Source organism: Phasianus colchicus, chromosome 1 (assembly GCF_987193195.1).
Source record: "Phasianus colchicus chromosome 1, bPhaCol1.hap1.1, whole genome shotgun sequence".
Taxonomy (NCBI): domain Eukaryota; kingdom Metazoa; phylum Chordata; class Aves; order Galliformes; family Phasianidae; genus Phasianus; species Phasianus colchicus.
In genome coordinates, this window is record NC_143436.1 from 52,228,761 (window position 1) to 52,246,762 (window position 18,002).

At 43.3% G+C, this 18,002-nt stretch overlaps 1 protein-coding gene across 2 annotated transcripts; it reads right to left on the minus strand.

Annotated features, from left to right (window-relative positions):
- Positions 1-1,930: 1,930 nt before the first annotated feature.
- On the minus strand, positions 1,931-17,520 carry LOC116233301 (cytokine receptor common subunit beta-like). Of its 2 annotated transcripts, none has more exons than XM_090142771.1 (16): positions 17,307-17,520; positions 16,283-16,435; positions 12,897-13,006; positions 11,919-12,063; positions 11,221-11,350; positions 9,265-9,446; positions 8,820-8,965; positions 8,187-8,349; positions 7,563-7,692; positions 7,296-7,456; positions 6,707-6,846; positions 6,440-6,611; positions 5,388-5,478; positions 5,035-5,104; positions 3,362-3,465; positions 1,931-3,074 (listed from the first exon to the last, which is right to left on the minus strand). In XM_090142771.1, the coding sequence occupies exons 1-16, from the start codon at positions 17,503-17,505 to the stop codon at positions 2,354-2,356; spliced, it is 2,817 nt and encodes a 938-aa protein (XP_089998897.1). In that variant the 5' UTR covers positions 17,506-17,520; the 3' UTR covers positions 1,931-2,353. The 2 variants fall into 2 exon arrangements, with proteins under 2 accessions (XP_089998897.1, XP_089998895.1); XM_090142769.1 differs by having other exon boundaries at positions 8,187-8,352; positions 17,307-17,486.
- Positions 17,521-18,002: the final 482 nt, after the last annotated feature.

The following is an 18,002-nucleotide window of genomic DNA, read 5'->3' on the forward strand; positions in this document are numbered from 1 at the left end:
CTCGCAGAAACACAGCAACTGACTAGTTCCACATGGATCATAATTAGAACTACTAAGGTCACAATATACTTAGCAGCTTATTCTCATGCAAAGTCAGGTAATACATTTCTGATTGAGATTTATTCTTATAAAGCAATAATAAAGTTATTACCCGAGAATAAGAAAGAGAAAATTTCTTACTGTCAAAACACAGGCAGAATCTTTGAAATTTGAGTCAGAGAGTTGTAAAAGGTGATCTACACTATTAATTGAGATGTCCACTTTGGCTACCTAGGAAATACAGGAGAACCACCTCTCAGATATAAAGGGTGAGGGACTTAAATTGCTTTGTAGCAAACCTAATCACTAGAGCCTATTACAAGTGCATCCTGTGTCATCAGAATCACAGAATCATTAATGTTGGAAAGACTACTAAAGTCATATAGCCCAACCATCATAATGCTTCCTTTCCTGAATACGAGTACCTAGCGTAAGGGAAGGTAGCCACAACCTCCTTTTGCACAGTAACTCTGGGGCTTGAGCTACTGATCAGGAAAGCTAAGACCTAGGAAATGCAACAGATCCAAAGCCAACAAAACACAGAATTGCATGATTTTAGCATTCCAACTGCAACTAGGCCTCATGCAGAAAGGAATGTAAGACAAAGACAAAATTTATGGAAGCTCTGATTCTGAAACTCTGTAATAATTGGACTTCCCTAGCACAGAGAAGCTGTACGTTCTTCTCCTGCTTCCATTGTCCATTGCATATTTTCTTTAATGATGCTTAGGTGGATATTGCACAGCTAACCCTTATAGCAAAAATTATTTCTGTTCCAAGATGATTATTACAGTTGCTGATGAAAACCACCATTGAGCTCTTCTGCCTGGACAGTGGCATGTTACTCTTCAAGTTCCAAGCTCCTCAAGTAATTTTCACATTATTCATGCTGCTCTGTGGGATCATGTTCTTGCACCTATAAATATCTTTGTATCCATAAATCCTGTCTCCAAGAGCTGTCTCTTCAAATGCCCAGTGAAGTGCAGGAGGAATAGGCAATGCTCAGAGTTCTGATCACAACATAAATGAACTTCATTTGAAAACTCTGAGTGGAGCAGAAATTCTCCCACTGCCTATTCTTCTTGGTTATTAAAACCGTAGCAATTCAAGGCCCATCAAGATGATATATCAGAGATCTGAATCCAGATACCTGATTTGCATATGAATTTGAGCATCTCCTTTTAGTACCAGCCTAGATAGAACACAACCATACAGCCTGGAAGAAAATGGCTTTCTTATGCATAAAAGACCAAAGAGACTAAAAAAAACTGAAAATCATTTAAGGTGTTCCTCAATATTCTCTGTTAGTAGCTGCCATTTGCCTTCAGGAATATCAAATTGTACTCCTTTCAGATTTAAAATAGTATTTGTAAGGAATTAAATGGGGGGAAAATAATGCATTTGTCTGCAATTTCTGAATCAGCATTGTCCCATTAAACCAGCAGGAGGAATCAGCAGGCACAAACACAGAACTTCTCCTCATTAGGTCTGTCAAATAATACAGCAAACTCAAGAGAAAACATTCTACTTCGTAAGTGGCAGCTCTGAACCTAGAGAGTCTTTTAAGGCCTGTTCAAATGACTGATGCTTTTGTAAGTACAACATTCTTAAGGTATGAAAGAAGATATTTGTAAGAAGAAATAATATTTTTTATTAGATAAAATATATATATATTTGGAATGGCAAGTTTATCCTTCAATCTAAAACCAAAGCCTTTTACTAATCACAGAGTGGCAGTTCTGTGCATCTATCTTGCAACACTTTCTTTACAGAAGCAGAATAAGTAAAAGAGTGGTTCCTCTTTTCCAATACAGCTTATGAAGAAAAAAAAAAAAAAAAAAACCAACACATCACGTAGTTAAGATGAATTATAACATGCATAAACATCCAATGAACTTAAAAGAAAATCATTTTAATATTTTAACATACAGAAATGGAAAAATCCCACCAGACGCAGGCTTCTGCACCTCCATATCTTCTCTCTCATCTTGTTCTCCTTTACTCGCCCATTCCACTCCTTTTACTGTACTGAGTAAGTCCTTGAGAATTCCTCCAATATGTATATTTCAGTAATGTCTCCATGTTAAGCCTAAAAGTTCAAAAACACCATGTCTCTCAACATGGTAATATTTAGATTGCCTTTCATGACAAAATTGCAAAGGTCACTGAGGATGAGATCAAGCCATGGCTTTCAACACATTGCACTGGAAGATAGAAAAAGGAATTGTTTATTTGCTCTTAGCTTGCAGAGTTCATTTTTATCAGATAGCTGCCACCTCTTTCAACTACTCTTAGCCTTTCTATTCACTGATATTTACTCTAACAGATTTTCTGTGATCTTCAAAGATTGCTGCCAGCAGAAGTAATCATCTGATTTAAGGCTTTTGAACAGCTGAGTGGCCTGCTGGGGCTCCTGTGTATCACAGGGTTTCCCCTCAGCAGTGGCAAGTGGCAGGTGTGTGGTGCTGCTGGCTGATGGCAGCAACAGGCTGTCTGTGGTGATGTACTCCAAGGGGCACTGCTGAAGGAACGCCGGACAGCCAGGAGCTTCTGGAGGCTTCTGCTCTTCTGTTCTCACGTCTGTGCTTTTCCCACAGGTGGTAGGAAGTGGTGAAACTTCCTTCTTGTTGAGGTATTGCATCACTTCCTTCTGCTCTGGGAGCAGGAAGGGCTGCAGAGGACCTGCTCCTGGCTGCTCTTGCCTCTGTGCAGCCTGGGGACTAGCTTTGTCTGGAAGGTTCACGTACTGCAGGGACACTGCTTTCTCCTGTTTTCCCATTGGATTCAAAGTCACATCCAGAGTCTGTTGCACCTCAGGCTGAGAAGACATCACTGGGCTGTACAAGTATGGGCCATTGAAAGCAAAGCAAGTGATTACTGTCTGGGAAGTTATACTTGCATCAGCACAGTTTGTCCTTGGGCAGACACATGGGGCATTTAAAGCATGGCATGGGTGCTGTAGGTCCAATGCAGGAGAAGAAACCTTTGTCCTTTCAGTCTGCACTTCAGGGGACTCTGCCAAAATCTTCATCTGCCTGAAGGAGGGACAGTTAAAAATTGCTCATGAGATATGTATTTATGGTAAACACAAAGCAGAAACACAAGCTTAGTAGAAAACTGAAGTAGCTATGCATATAGCTAAGGTTAGAATGATCGGTATAGGTGAGCAAGTTACACCAAATAGCACAGAATTGTATCCCAAGCTCAAAAGTTACTGCCATGGGGTTTTTGGTGACAGAACGTTTGATTATGGCTTCCCATGAGTTAGGGAGCTCTATGAGCATGTCATTCACAGTGTGACTGCAATGTGCTCTTCATTCACCTGTCCACAACTTGAAGGAAGCTAGGCTGATCCATGTTCTCCGCAAGGCTGCATTTGCTGAAGTCCAGCTGGCTGCTTGCATGCCTGTTTCTTAGAGGAACTTTCTGGAAAAGAAAAGAAAGTAGAGCAGACATGAGAAGTGTCTTACCAGCAATAGAATCAAGACCCACACATTGCCCATGGAGAAGGAAAACAAGTAGCCTAAAGCATCTGGTAATATGCTCTAGTAAAGTTGGGTACAATTTCAGTGATAGAAATAGTTGTTTTCTCCAGGCAATGTTTCACCTGTAAAAGTTGAAAGTCTATTATCTATGTGAGGCGACCAGAGAAATAGAATTATTGGAATGTTTACAAAACAAGGGATAAGATGATTCAATGCAAGGATGGGAACTTTCAAAACCATGAAATTAAGGCACTGAATGCTTGTGGATAGGGAAGCAGGTTATCATATTGCGAAAGTCATGGAGCAGATCATCTTCAGTGCAGTCACACAGCACATGCAAGACAACCAGGGAATCAGACTATGCCATCATGGGTTCATGAAAGGCAGGTCTTTATCTCTTGCAACCAGGTGGTGGACCCATGTAGTGGATGAGGGAAAGGCTGTGGGTGTACTCTGTCTAGCCTTTGGTAAAGCCTTTGACTCTGTCTCTCACAGTATTTTCCTGGAGAAGCTGACAATCCAGAGCTTAGGTAGATGTACCCATCACTGGGTAAAAAAGACTTGCTGGAGTGCTAGGCCCAAAGAGTGATGAATGGAGTTAAATGCAGATGATGCATTCTCCAGGGGTCAGTACTGGGCTGGCCCTGTTTAATATTGTTATTGACAGTCTGAACAAGGGGATTAAGTGCCCTGTCAGTAAATTTGCAAATGACACCACACTGTGAGGAAGTGTCGATCTGCCTGAGGGTAGGAAAGCTCTGCAGAGGGATCTGGGCAGACTGGATTGATGAGCTGAGGCCAATCGTATGAACCAGGTCCTGGCACTCACTCACACACAAATGTAGATATGTAAGTGTCCATTTGCCTCACACAAAGGTCATGTAACAACTTTAACTATTGTACTGCCAGGTTATTAAGATAGAATGAAGTCAACTGTTGCACAAAAACAGGTTTGGGAGGGCAGTGGGAGTAGAGTGGGAACACTGTAGAATTAGAAGTTCTACTCTTGCAAGACTGAAGTGTTTTACCACCAAAATTCACCTATTCCAAACATTCCTTTTTCACTTTTGGAGGAAGGAGGGAGGGAGGGAAGGATACTTCATCGAACAAATGCTATCTAACTACGTTCCTCTCATTCCAAGACAGGAATGGTAACAGAAAGGCATGTAGTAATGTTTATTCCAGAAAATTCAACCCCTCAAAATAAAAGCATCTTAAACAGACCTACGATCTCATTATAAAACCTTCTGAGTAGTTACTATCTGGAGACAATGAAAAGCAACAGATATTGAAGTTTCAAATGACGCTGGATTGACTCAGTCAGCTAAATTCTTAAACTACTGAAAATATCCTAGCTTATATATGGACTGAACTTCTCCTAGCAATAAGGAACAGACTAATTGAAGCGCACGTTCCTTGCAGATTAGGTGACAAAGAGGAGCTCTTGGCATTATTGGGATTCAGGAAGAATAAGAAAGAATGAGCCTTCAAAGATACAGATGCCTCTTACCTTCAAGTAGCTCTGGATCAGCAGACTCTTGCTGGGGTTTGGAATCTTTTCCTCCCACAGCTTCTTCTGCCTGCAGCAACACACAGTTTTCAAGGTTCGTGTCTCAGTGTGGCGAGAAGAAGAGACTCCACCTCATGCACCATGCTGCTCTGCGTGGCCCCACCATGGCCTGGGAGGCCAGCAGCAAACTCGCACTGGTATGCAGCTATGCACAAGGCTGACACTGCACACCAAAGCTTCTCTTTGCGTAGACCACTCTCATAGCAGACAAGCAGTGCCTCACCCTTTATTCCACTCCCATGGCCAACGTGGCCAACACACAGCTGAATCGCATCCTCACGGCACAAACTTACCTGAGTAAATACTTAGAGCTGCAGTAAGCAACAACGAGCAAAGTGATGATGAGAACTGGGAGCATCAATGGGAGAACCACTGGTGAAAGTACTGAAAGAGAGAAAAAAGAAACGGGAAGTCAACATTTGAGGCCCCCCTTCCATAACAGCTGTTGCATGCAGGTCATTCTTCACGAAAGCATATCTGGGAAGTAGAAGAGAAGAGAACAAATGTGTCCTGAATACCTTATTGATGACCAAAGGAAGTCATCTTTTCCCTCACTGATTCTTTTTCTAGTCTTCACTGACATTGGCGAAAATAATTTATCCCAATAAAAGCCAGGTTAGGTAGCGGAATTCACCATGAACGTTAGAGGACTACAGAGGCCTTAGGTTGCCTGACTTTGTACAGTCCTGGAGAGATGGGAATCTCAGAGATTCTCCTGAGCTGCCTCTGCTGATGGATGTAGATGAACATCGAGGTGAACATTTTGCTACTTCAAGCTTCCCAGGGACAAATTCTAGAATATGAATGTCACATATCTTTGGGCACATGACCATAGTAATCACAGGCATTCTGCTTCTAACTCCAGAAACTGCATAAACATGATATGGTCTGCATCTCCAGTACAATCCAGTGTGTCTTTTGCTCAAAGCCACAGACTCTCTGTAAAATGAAAAGGCTGATTTTTGTCCTGTCATCCTGCATTCTCAAGCTCCTCAGTTCCTTAAAGCAGAATATATTAATGGGATCAGGAAACAGTAGTGGTCTTTGGCTAGGATCTTTTCTTGATTCTCCACGTGGAAACCTTCACAGCTACCTGTATTAGCCTGGGGAAGGCAAGCAGGAAAGATGCTTACAAGCTCGATCCTGCTCACTGCCTTTGTTAGCATTCCTGCTGCACTGAAAGGGTGCACACAGAACAGTGACTGTGTTAAGCAGCCCCACCACAGCTACGTGGCTGGATCTACCTGCAACATCCATCACAAGAACGTATGTGTTTCTCTACAGGCATTTCATCCACCGTACACCGTACACAAAACCTGACAAAAATTGCCTGGGTGAAAAGTACCATTCTCAGTTTCCCAGGTGAACTCCTCACTCCATTCACTCCAGTATCCCTGATAATCCTGTTTATTCACCATTGCACGCATTCTTCCCCTGTACTTTGTAGACGGTGACAACATCTGATCAGTGAAGATGAAGGGAGGTTCATCATTGGTAATATTTATTGTCTGCACAGTCTGGGGAGAGGAAAGAAGCACAAATGAAAGAGGTGAGAGGAACTGATATCCCCAGTCACAAAGCAAAGAGAAATCCAGCACTTCTTATCACTCACCTTTTCATATTGGTTGTGCTTCCAGAACTGGACTTGGTACAGCAGTGGATCATACCATAAAGTGTGTTTTTTCCACCTCAGTTCATACTCTTGGTTTTTCATCAGTTCCACTGACACATTTGCAGGTGGCAGCACCTTAACTAGAACACAGAGAATATCTCAGAGTACATATCAACAAACAGACCCAGCACACCCATTCACCATCTTCTGGTATCATCCATCACCTTTCCTAAGATTTTCACTTACAAAGTGATCTCTTCTACCTTTGCGGAACTCTCCCTGGCTCCAGTCTGTGAAAACATCACCAGTACGTCTAGGTGCATACAGGCAGAGACAATCCACTGTCACACCTCACGCAGCAGATCAGCCCTACCTCATGCTGTGCTCCAGGGACAACTTCACAAACCCCAGGGAGCTCCAGTGGATCCGACCCACCACATCAACCATATGCTTCCCTTACCAAGTCAAATCTCTTCTTCCTCCCAAACACCTTTCCTCACTCCCACTGACTGCCCTCATCACATCCTGCCCATGCAGCCACCCTCCCAAAAAGCTCCCAGGAGAGGCAAGACTCCACACAGCAACTCACTGTTCTTGTAGGCTTCTATCAATTTCTCCTCCGTCTTGGTCCGCACAGACACTTGGTACTGGCTCCAACTGCTGATATTGCTAACAGGGATCCCACAGCTCTGCACCACATATGGCACATGGGGCAAAGCCTTCTCGTACACAGGAGTGCACTCCTCTTCCCTGAGGGGAGAAAAGAAGGTGGTGCTGAGATCAGCAGGAATGGCACAGAGCAGCAGCCCAACGGGATGGGCAGAGGTAAGTGTGCTGCCACTGGCAGATCACGTACGCTGATGCTGGAGTGGTCCTGAAGAACAAGGCAAAGATGACAGAGCTGGCAATTGCTTTCTTCACTTCCCAGCTGCACTTCAGATTTGCACCGTTGAAGAGGCAACGAAGGTTCCTGGGATGAATCCCACCTACAGACAAGATGACAGCACGCTGAGAGGCAGGAAAAGTCCAGTGAAAGCCTTTGTCTTGCATGAACAGGTACCATACAATGGGGTGGAAACACAAAGTACACTGAAAGGGGCAAGATAGGCACCTGATCTTGCTTGCTTTTTGAACTTCTCCATGCCCTTCATGACATACCTAGCCTTCCAAGTGGAAGCAAGACCAACACCACAGTGGAAGACGATAAGCGGACTTCTTCATGAGCCACATCCCAAGTCACAGTCAGGTCCCATGGAGGGCTCCAGACCTTCTTCAGGGGAGCACAGCCCAGAGCCATTTCATTATTGCTAGGAGTATCCCAGTGAAACAAGTGTTGAGGCTCTCTGAGAGAAAGCCATGACTGGAAGGGGCTTCCCCTGCAACTTTTGCCTTTGGAAAGGACCCACAAGGATCACTGCCTTGCCCTGGCTTCTCAGCCTGACCTCCCACCCTTGCACAGCCCTGCTCCATCCCCCTTTACCTTCGGGGATCTCCCAGGACACATCTGTGCTCCACTCGCTGTATTGCCCAGAGAAACCTCTGCCCTGCTCCGGTCTGGCTCGCACACGGGCAGTGTATCTGCTCCCTGGGATGAGGTGGCTGAGGTGGCAATGAGTGGTGTTGGAGAACAGGCGTGAAGCAGCCTTCTGTCAGCAGGGGAAAGGAGGGAGATTGGGAAACAGTGGTGTGGGGTGGAGTGAAGACAGGGAAGGAGTACAGGTGCATCTCCAAGCTGTCCCCTGCACATGAAACATTTTCAAAGGTGTTTTGCCTTTCTCACACATGAGCCCACAGGCTGCTCTTCTAACGTGCTTTAAATTCATGTTGGAGGGACGCAGGGCTAAATAAATTCCAACTCAAAAAATTGCACTGCTTTTTCACAGCGAAGAATTGATGTTAGCATTCAAGTCAGGACAAGTGGTATTTCACCAGGAAAGTCACTTGCAGACAGAAACAAAGCCTCTTCCACCTGGCCTAAATCAGCATTTATTGCAACTCTTCATAGTGCCTGAGAACAGAAAGGCTGCCCATTTGCATGGCATTTACCAGAAGCCCTCAACCAGCCAAAAGGCTGCGGCCAGGGCCAGGTCAGCCCAGCTGTTCCTGCTCTTACCTCCCAGGACTCCCACTCCCGCTTGTAAGCAACTTCGTACTCCAATGCACTGCCCAGGCCTTGGCTTCCATCAGGTGCTGTCCAGGTCAGCAAGAAGTCTCCTGAACTTTCTCTGACTGAGAGGTTCTGAGGTGGAAGGGGCTGAACTGCAAGATGAAGGTACAACACATGAGATGCAATATGGAGGACAGGCACATGAAGAGGGGAACAAAACATGTAGTTAAGCTTCCTCATTTCCACAATATCTTATCAAATCCTATAGTAGGCAGCTGCTTGTTGAGTGCCCCTCCAATGTCCACCTCCAACTCGCCCTTTTCAATCTCAAGGTAGAACTGTTTGTCAGTTTTTGCAATATCATTGCAATTCATCGCCTAACTGAACATCAGAAGGTTCTCAAAGATCCCCCAAAAGCATTTGAAAATTTGCCTTGGAATTTATTCCTTACCATTTTGGAAAAGATGAACTTCTAGTTGTGCTTCAAGATTCTGCTTGGATTTAAAGCTGTAATAGTCAAGCACACCGGATCCAAAGTATTCTACTGTTTTCGAGCAAATCCAATGGCTGTAGGAATCTGAAGCCTCACGTAAATCTTCCAGCTCCTTTTGGCAGTGCATCTCCTCACTGACACTGTGTGAATAGAAAAAGTAATCTATAATGTCTGACCTGATCCTATATAGTTCATGCAAAAATAAATGTCAGAAAATAGTTCCATTCCATAATGATTATCTAATTCATGTGGGAAGTTATATCCTCATTATCACTGATATTCCCATACTGCATCTGTTACTGTTACTAGCATTTTTATCACCATTAATCTTTTATCAAATGGACTTTCATTTCAAAGTATGCAACATAATGTTCTGTTTTCATATCAGTCTAGTTTTGTTAGTTTTCAATCTAACCCTTGATGATCTCACAATTCTATGTGAGAAATAGTTTGATGAAAAATAGTATCAGAGAAATGCATAGTTTACTTTGAGTGCAAGGCAAGGAAGTTTCTGATGATCCTTAGCTTCTTGAAGGAATTCCCTTGGCAGTCCCAGAAAGACACTTAAGCATTTTTTTAATTCAGCCAAAATGTACTTCTATAGCCTTAGCAGTTCTGTTCTGTCTAGAGACCGTATGTATTCATTAACTTCCTCCAGAATGCTAGGCATCACTTTAGATGGGCTTTCTCCTGGCCAAAAAGCATCATCAATATTAAAAACAATATATTATATAGTCAGAAGTGGACAAGCTTTGTGTGCTTGCAGAAGTCTGAGTTGCTGAAGAGATGCAGTACTCCTTTTTGTACCCTCCGGACTTCTGCATGAGCCTATGAATTCATGCCCATTGTTCCCGTACAGATAAAGCTGTGGATATCTGAGCTCAGCTACTGTCCTTCAGGACAGGATGAGGTCTCCGAGCCAACCATATGTCAGCAGGCATTATTCAGCAGTACTGATAACAGCCAAAGTTGGGTACTAGTAAGGAAACCAGGGATGAGGAAAGGATGAGACTGACCGGTCACGATTCCTGTATCAGCCACTGAAAACACTCCATCATAAAACAATGTTCCAGAGCAGACTCCCAACATCAGAGTAATTTTCTTTCATCTTTTCTTTCCTTCTCTTTTTTTTTTTTCCATAATAACTGGCTTCAAGGTTCTTTTCCAAAGACCTTCAGCTCATTTCACCTTCTCTTACCTACAATAAAATCAAGCATTCCCTCTTCTCCCTTTCCTTTCTGTATCCCAAGATGCTAATGCATTTTCTTCTCAGCTTTCCATCTTTATCTTCCTCTCTTCCTTGCCTGTTCCTCCCTATTTGGCCCTTCTTATCCTCACAACTGATCAAGTCTGCTGATTCTGTTCCCTTTTCATAAGGAAACAGATGCAGCACGGAGATACTCTCATCAACAGACCGGTATCTCTGGGAGGAAGATTGATAGCACAGATGAACTTACCCATGCTCACACTTTCACAAGCATAGCCTAATCAGGGTCTTCGGAAGTGATCAGAACCATACTCTCAGTGATGATCCTAAACAGGCAAAATAACTGGGGAAACATCTCCCCCTGATATGTGTTTATGAAACACCCTCGAGCCCACTCCTCTTCTCAATGTATCTTCTCTACCTAATAATGGACAGCCATCTGCGTGCCCCTTCGTATTTCCTATCCAGGATTCTGCTGCAAACTTATGGAAAATAATTGAAAATATGATAAAATTAACTCCCCTGGCACATGATTAGAAGTCCTCCCCTCCCCTTTTTAGGAGAGGCATCAGAAGCAAGCACGACTTTGAGTGTAACCCAATAACAGCTGGTATTTTCTGAAAACCTCACTGCGGGCCCAGAGATTCCAAGTTGTGGCCAAATACTCTTTGGATGTTTTTCCTGCACGGTCCATTTCAGGTACTTACTTTTTAATAATATTCCTTTGGTACAGAGTCAAACCAAGGAGAGCATGAGCCTCTGAATGTTCCTTCCATGTGCACGTCACAAGAGAGTTGTAGTCATTGTGGCATCTCAAGCTCTTCATCGGAACGCTTTCTGAAATGGCATGCCAGCCAAAATAAAGATGCACTGCTTACAAATGGAAATAGTGAGAGCTAGCAGGAAGTACAATGATTCTGCCGTCAGAATGGGAAAGGCACCAGTGACAACACTCATCTGATGGAACCAAATAATGACCCTTGGTGCCAATATGTTTGAAGTTGTGTTCATTCCACACATCTCCACAGCATAAGAGTCAAGCCTGGGTACAACAATAGTGAAGTGAGACCTTTGAGCCTGCAAGACGTGTTTCTGGCCAAAGTATCAATTCCAAGCAGAGACAGTTTTCTGGGCATAGTAAATATCACTGTGTCAGCAGGGATGAGATAATTATTTGATCTTTTTGTGTTGTTCTATTGGACTTCTTTGGAGTCAACCTCCACACTCTCACCTGTCTGCACCTGTGCCCGACTCAAACTGACTGCTTTGGTCAGAATGCTTGTTGTCCTACAGCGGAGAAGAAAGGAGCAAAAGGAAATAGAAAATGAGGAAGAGTGAGTCAGGTCCAAAAAAGAGAAGAAAAAGGCAGGAATTGAATAAATGAAATTATAAATCTGAAACTCACCATTAATGGCTTGGTCACTGAAGACTGATGTCAGATTTAGCAAAAAGATGCAAAACTCTTTCATCTTCATACTGTCCTTTGAACATACATTTCTATTAAAAAAATGTTTCATTGCCCACTCTTCTTTTGTCTTATTGTGGAGCTTCTGGTTTTCATTTCATGTAAAGAGAAGTAAAACTCAATTAGGGAACCTTAGGTATTTTGCTGTCTTGAAGTGATGTTTGAAAAGAACTTCCTCCACTAATTTGCTGTGATAAAATTCAGACAGAACATCCACAAATCCTTTACTGAGGGGCAGAAACCTGTTCTTATTGTGTGAACCTGCAACATGATCAAGGACTGAAGAGTAAATGTGCACATACAAGGAAGTGCACAGATTCTTTCATCTCTTAACAAGAAACATGCATATTCTGTGAATAAATTTATCCTTCATATTCATTCGTCCTTCTGCTCTTTCTAATCTTCCTACTCTTCCTTCTGTTTTGTTACTTTCCTCAAAAATATATTCCACAACCACATACCTCCAGAGTATGTGATTGAATTTCCATACTCATTCATTTTCAGGTTTCTCTTGAATATGGTACTCCCCAGACAAGTTGCAAATTTTAGCAACAATTTCAAATAAATTATTTCTCTTCTTTTTCAGAAGACCATGGCCCAAAGTCTTTGGTACTAGAATACTAGGTCTTCTGGCCATCTCTCATTGCTCTCTCAAAAGTATAATAAGCTTACAGAGCTGAGACCCCTGTACTCAGGGAACACGCACTCTCTAGCTCTTTTCTACTGCGGGGGAACATGGAGAGGTCTCCTTTTAAATTCCTGTTGACTTTCAGATTGCTGAATGCTGCTTCTTGACACCAGAAACAGCTGTATGAGCCCTTGCATAATCATTGCAAAGCTTTCCCTTAAGGGCTCTCAAGACTTTCCATGAGAGAAGACTGCTATTTTGCTTTCCCCAGGAAGAAGCAGTTCCCTTACCTGCATCCAGAGCTGTCTGTGAGGCAGATGACAAAACCTGATGGATGACCCTAACTGTTCAGCTTCCCCAGCACTATGAGAATCTTCTGATGCAGCAACCAGCTGCTTCCCTGCAAAGGAATCTACATAAGATTTTTGTACCTTCCATACATTAAAATATCAGTTTTGATGAAGCAGACCACACCCTTTCAAGGAAAGCAGATGCTTGTGTAGCTGTACAGTCACGTTCCTCCTATTTTAAGCTCCTAAGCACTTTCTCAGTGCGGACTGTTTAAGTGGGAAATATGGGGAAGGAAGTATGTCACTGCTAATCTGTATGTTAAGAATTATCTTTTCTTGGGATTAGTGTATTTATGAAGAACAAAGGGGAAGAAAAAGGATCGAATGCAGTAGATGTATGAAAGGATAGGAAGGAATTCTTTCTACTCCAGTATTGTTTCTTGCTTTATTGTAGTCTTTAAAAGCTCCATGAGTGGGATCATTGTTTACTTTGTGCTTGTATGTTTATATGTAATTTGAAACTAGACAGACTGTAATCCTTGAATTTGAGCAATATTTTAAAACCATTTACATTTTACTGATTTCAACAATTAATAATTGATGATGATTTTTATAATATGTAGATTAAAGTGAAAACTGAGGCTTTGTTCCTTCTAAACTCAATCATTCTGTGGTTCTATAAAAGACGTACTCAGATTTGTGCTTTCATGAGTAAAGTACAAGGGGCTGAAATGGGTCCCCAGATACATAATATAACTCTTCAGTCTGTTTTTCACAGCCACTAGACCTCTAAAATCTGAGCAAAACCACAGTCAGCAGATATAACCACTCACAAGAACTTCTTCAATATATAAGAGAACATATACGTATATATATATATATATATATATATATATTCTGTGAATAGGGGAATAATAGAATCACAGAATGGCTTGGGTTGGAAGGGACCTCAAAGATTATCTAGTTCCAAACTCCCTGCCATGGACAGAGTTGCCAATCACTAGATGAAGCACTAGATAGGGTTGCCCAAGGCTCCATCCAGCCTGGCCTTGAATGCCTCCAAGTATGGGGCATCCAAAACCTCTAGACAGCCTGTTGTAGCACTTCACCACTCTCTCAGTGAAAAACTTCCCCCTGACATCTAATCTAAATCTCTTCTCCTTTGGTTTAAAATTGCTGTCCTGGACCTATCACTATCTATCCTTGTAAAAAGTTGATATTCCTCCTGCTTATAACTCACTTTAAATACTGGAAGTCTATAATGCAGTCTCCCTAGAACCTTCTCCAGACAAGCCCAGCTCCGTAAGCCTGTCTTCATAGGAGAGGTTCTCCTCCCCTCTATCATCCTCATGACTCTCCTCTGGACTTGCTCCAACAGCTCCATGTCCTTCCTGGGATGGGGGCCCCACACCTGGACGCAATACTGTAGATGGGGCCTCACAAGGGCAGAAAAGAGAGGGAGGATGACCTCCCTCGCCCTGCTGGCCACCTTTCTTCTGATGCAGCCCAAGATACAGTTGACCTTCCAGGCTGTCAGTGCACACTACTGGCTCACATTAAGTTTTTCATCTACCAGGACACTTAAGTCTCTCTCGGCAGGACTACTCTCAAGGAATTCTCAAAGAATAGACATGTCTGGGATTGCTCCAACCTGAGCGCAGCATCTCACGCTTGGCCTTGCTGAACCTCATCAAGTTTACCTGGGCCCTTTCTTTTTGTTTTTCAAAGTCCCTTTGGATGGTGTCCATTCCTTCTGTTGTATCAACTGTACCACTCATCTTGGTGTCATCTGCAAACCTGCTGAGGATGATCTTGATCCCAACATATGTGTCACTGATAAAGAGCATAAGTCCTAAGACAGACCCCCCTGTGGGACACTCATCAGCAGCCTCCACCTGGACATAGAGCCACTGACCAGAGTCCTTTGGCTACAATATTCAGATCGCCCAAGGAGGTTGTGGATACTTCATTCCTGGAGGCATTTAAAGCCAGGCTGGATGTGGCTCTGGGCAGCCTGGTCTAGTGAGTGGCAACCCTGGCAAGGGTGTTGAAATTAGATGATCTTTGAGGTCCTTTCCAACCCAGGCCATTCTGTGATTCTATGATTCTATGATTCTATGATTCTTTCTGGTTGATACATCCTTGCTTTTACTGCATGGGCATGTCCTTTTTACCCCCGTTTGACCAACAGGTCCTTGCTGAGCCATACTGGTTTCCTGCTTCATTTGCTTGTTTTCGTATAAGGGAGGACAGACAGCTCTTGTGCTCACAGAAAGACATCCAGAAAGAGTTGCCAACTCTGTTCCACTCCTTTGTCTCTAAGGACATCTTTCCACAGGAACTCACTCACTGATTCCTTAAACAGCCTGAAGTTTGCTCTCCTGAAGTTTGGGGTTCTGACTTTGCTTTTTGCCAGGCCCATCCTCCTCAAGGTCACAGATTCTACCAAGTCACAGTCACTGCAGACCAGAGTGCCTCCCATTTTAGCCTCTTTAATGAGCTACTCTGAATTGGTAAGGACCAGGCCCAGAAGCACTTATTCTCTAGTCAGTTTGTCTAATACCTGGAGCAGGAAGTTATCCTCAACAAGAATCAGGAGTCTTCAGGATTGTTTGCAGCCTGACATGTTGTTTTTCCATAGACATACAGGTAGCTAAATTCCCTGTCAGTATCTCCCATGAGTGCGATGCTTCCTATAACTGAAGCAAGAATGGCTCATCCATAGGCTCCTCCTTGATCAGGCAGCCTGTAATAGACCCTGACCACCAAATGTCCTTTCTTGGTCCAGACCCTGATTTTCACCCACAAGCTCTCAACCTGAGCGTGGCTGTTTCTCAGATGCAGCTCTTTGCACTCTGTCCAACTCTGAACATAGAGACCAACTCCCCCACTCCTCTTTCTCTTCTGAAAACCTTCTAGCACTCAGTCATCATACTCCAGTCATGTATATCATCCCGCATGACTGTGATCACAATTAGGTCATATGCTTCTAATTGCATGGTGGCTTACAACTCTTCCTGTTTATTACCCAAGCTGCATGCATTGATGTAGAGGCACTTCATTCAGGCTACTAGCAATGTTATCTTATCTGAGAGGTTCTCACAAGATCCTTTGGGACAACTCAGATGTTTTTTCCCTGCTGTTTCCTAAATTGCCCTCATTTCCTGGCCCTTCCCTATCACACAGAACTCCATCTCTTTCCTCCATCAAATCTAGTTTAAAGCTCTGCAAATCAATCCAGCCGTCTTGCTTCTCAGAATACTTCTGCCCCACCTGCTCAGTTGCATTCCATCTGATGCCCACATACCCAGTCTCTCAAAGGCCTGTCTAGGATCAGAGAACCCAAAGCTTTGATCCTGGCACCATCCACACAGCTAATCATTTACCTGATCTGTTCTTCTCTTTCCAGTTCTCAGCACCAATTGGGATGACAGAAGAGAACACTAGTTGCGCTCCCAAACTCTTCCATGTTTTTCCAAGGGGTGCAGAGTCTCTCTTAATGTTCTGCACTATCCTTGTCACAATCTCCTGATACCCAACTTGAATGAGAAAAAGCAGATAGCAGAAATGAGGGTCCATCCCCCTTCACTCTGTGTGTTATTGTGACCTTTTTCCAGTGAGAAGCAGGCTTATCTTCCCCTTGCAGGAACTTAGGACAGGGCTGTCAGCATGCATTGAGTCAGACTGCGCCCAATCCACCTCCCTCTCTGGTTCCCACTGCCTCTTAGCCTGGTAATCTCATCCTGCAGCCCAGCCATCCACTCAAGAAGTTCACTGAGCTGGGGACACCTGCACCCATGACACCTCCCTCAGGCCCTTGAGGGACATCCAGATTCCCCACAGCCAAAGGTGTGGACAGCTCTGTCAATCCTGGGGAGGTCCATCTGGGTGCACACATAGGCCCAAAAAGGTCGTGGCCCATGGGTCTTCACTGCTACCTCAGCTGTTGCAGATCGTGGTCACCATGTTTGTTGTGACACAGTGCTGCACCCTGGTGTGCCCAGAAGAGCAGAGAGCAGTGTGGCCTATGCTAACAACCAGGAAGGTTTTGGGTCAGGTTCTGGGAAAACATATCAGGTAAGGATGAAATTATTTACTGTGCACTTTTCTGTGCTTACTACACTCCCCCTTTAAATATCTGCTGTAAGCTATGGTCAGAGCTAGAATATCAGACAGGATGTAATGACTGTTTAGCCCCATTGTGTTCATCTGTGTTCCTATATCATGGACTTTCCTCCACATAGAGGGGGAGAAAACAATGTCTTTAGATGCTGAAACAGCATCATAGGGTGTGAGAGGAATCAGAGATTAATCATTGGACATTTATAGGAAAAAGGCTGTGTACAAATGTGTTTGACGGTGTATGAACAAGAAAGTCTACAGCAGTTGTCAGGGTGGGTTGGGCTTTACGCTGTAGAGATACAGTTTTCTCAGAAATTCTCCAGCTGCTGTTCTTTGAGGCCTCGGTGGACTTTCCATTGCTGTTTCCTTTTCTGTTAAGCCATTCACCCTCAATTTCCTTCTTTATGTAAAAGACAACCCCTAGACTTGCAGAACCACAACAACTGACTCGTTCCACATGGATTGTCATTGGAACTACTGAGGTCATAATGTACTTTGCAACTTAATCTCATGCAAAGTCAGGTAATACATTTCTGGTTGAGATTTATTCTTACAAAGCAATAATAAAGTTATTACCTGAGAATAAGAAAGAGAAAATTTCTTACTGTCAAAACACAGGCAGATTCTTTGAAGTTTGAGTCAGAGAGTTGTAAAAGGTGGTCTACACTATTCATTGAGATGCTTACTTCAGGAAGAAATGTAAGACAAAAACAAAGTCTATGGAAGCTTTGACTCCAAGGTGATGTATATCGGAGATCTGAATCCAGATACCTGATTTGCATATGAATTTGAGCATCTCCTTTTAGTACCAGCCTAGATAGAACACAACCATACAGCCTGGAAGAAACTGGCTTTCTTATGCATAAAAGGCCAAAGAGACTAAAAAAACTGAAAATCATTTAAGGTGTTCCTCAATATTCTCTGTTAGTGGCTGCAACTGTATGCCTTTTCCAATGAAGAATGTCAAATTGAATTTGGCCTCCT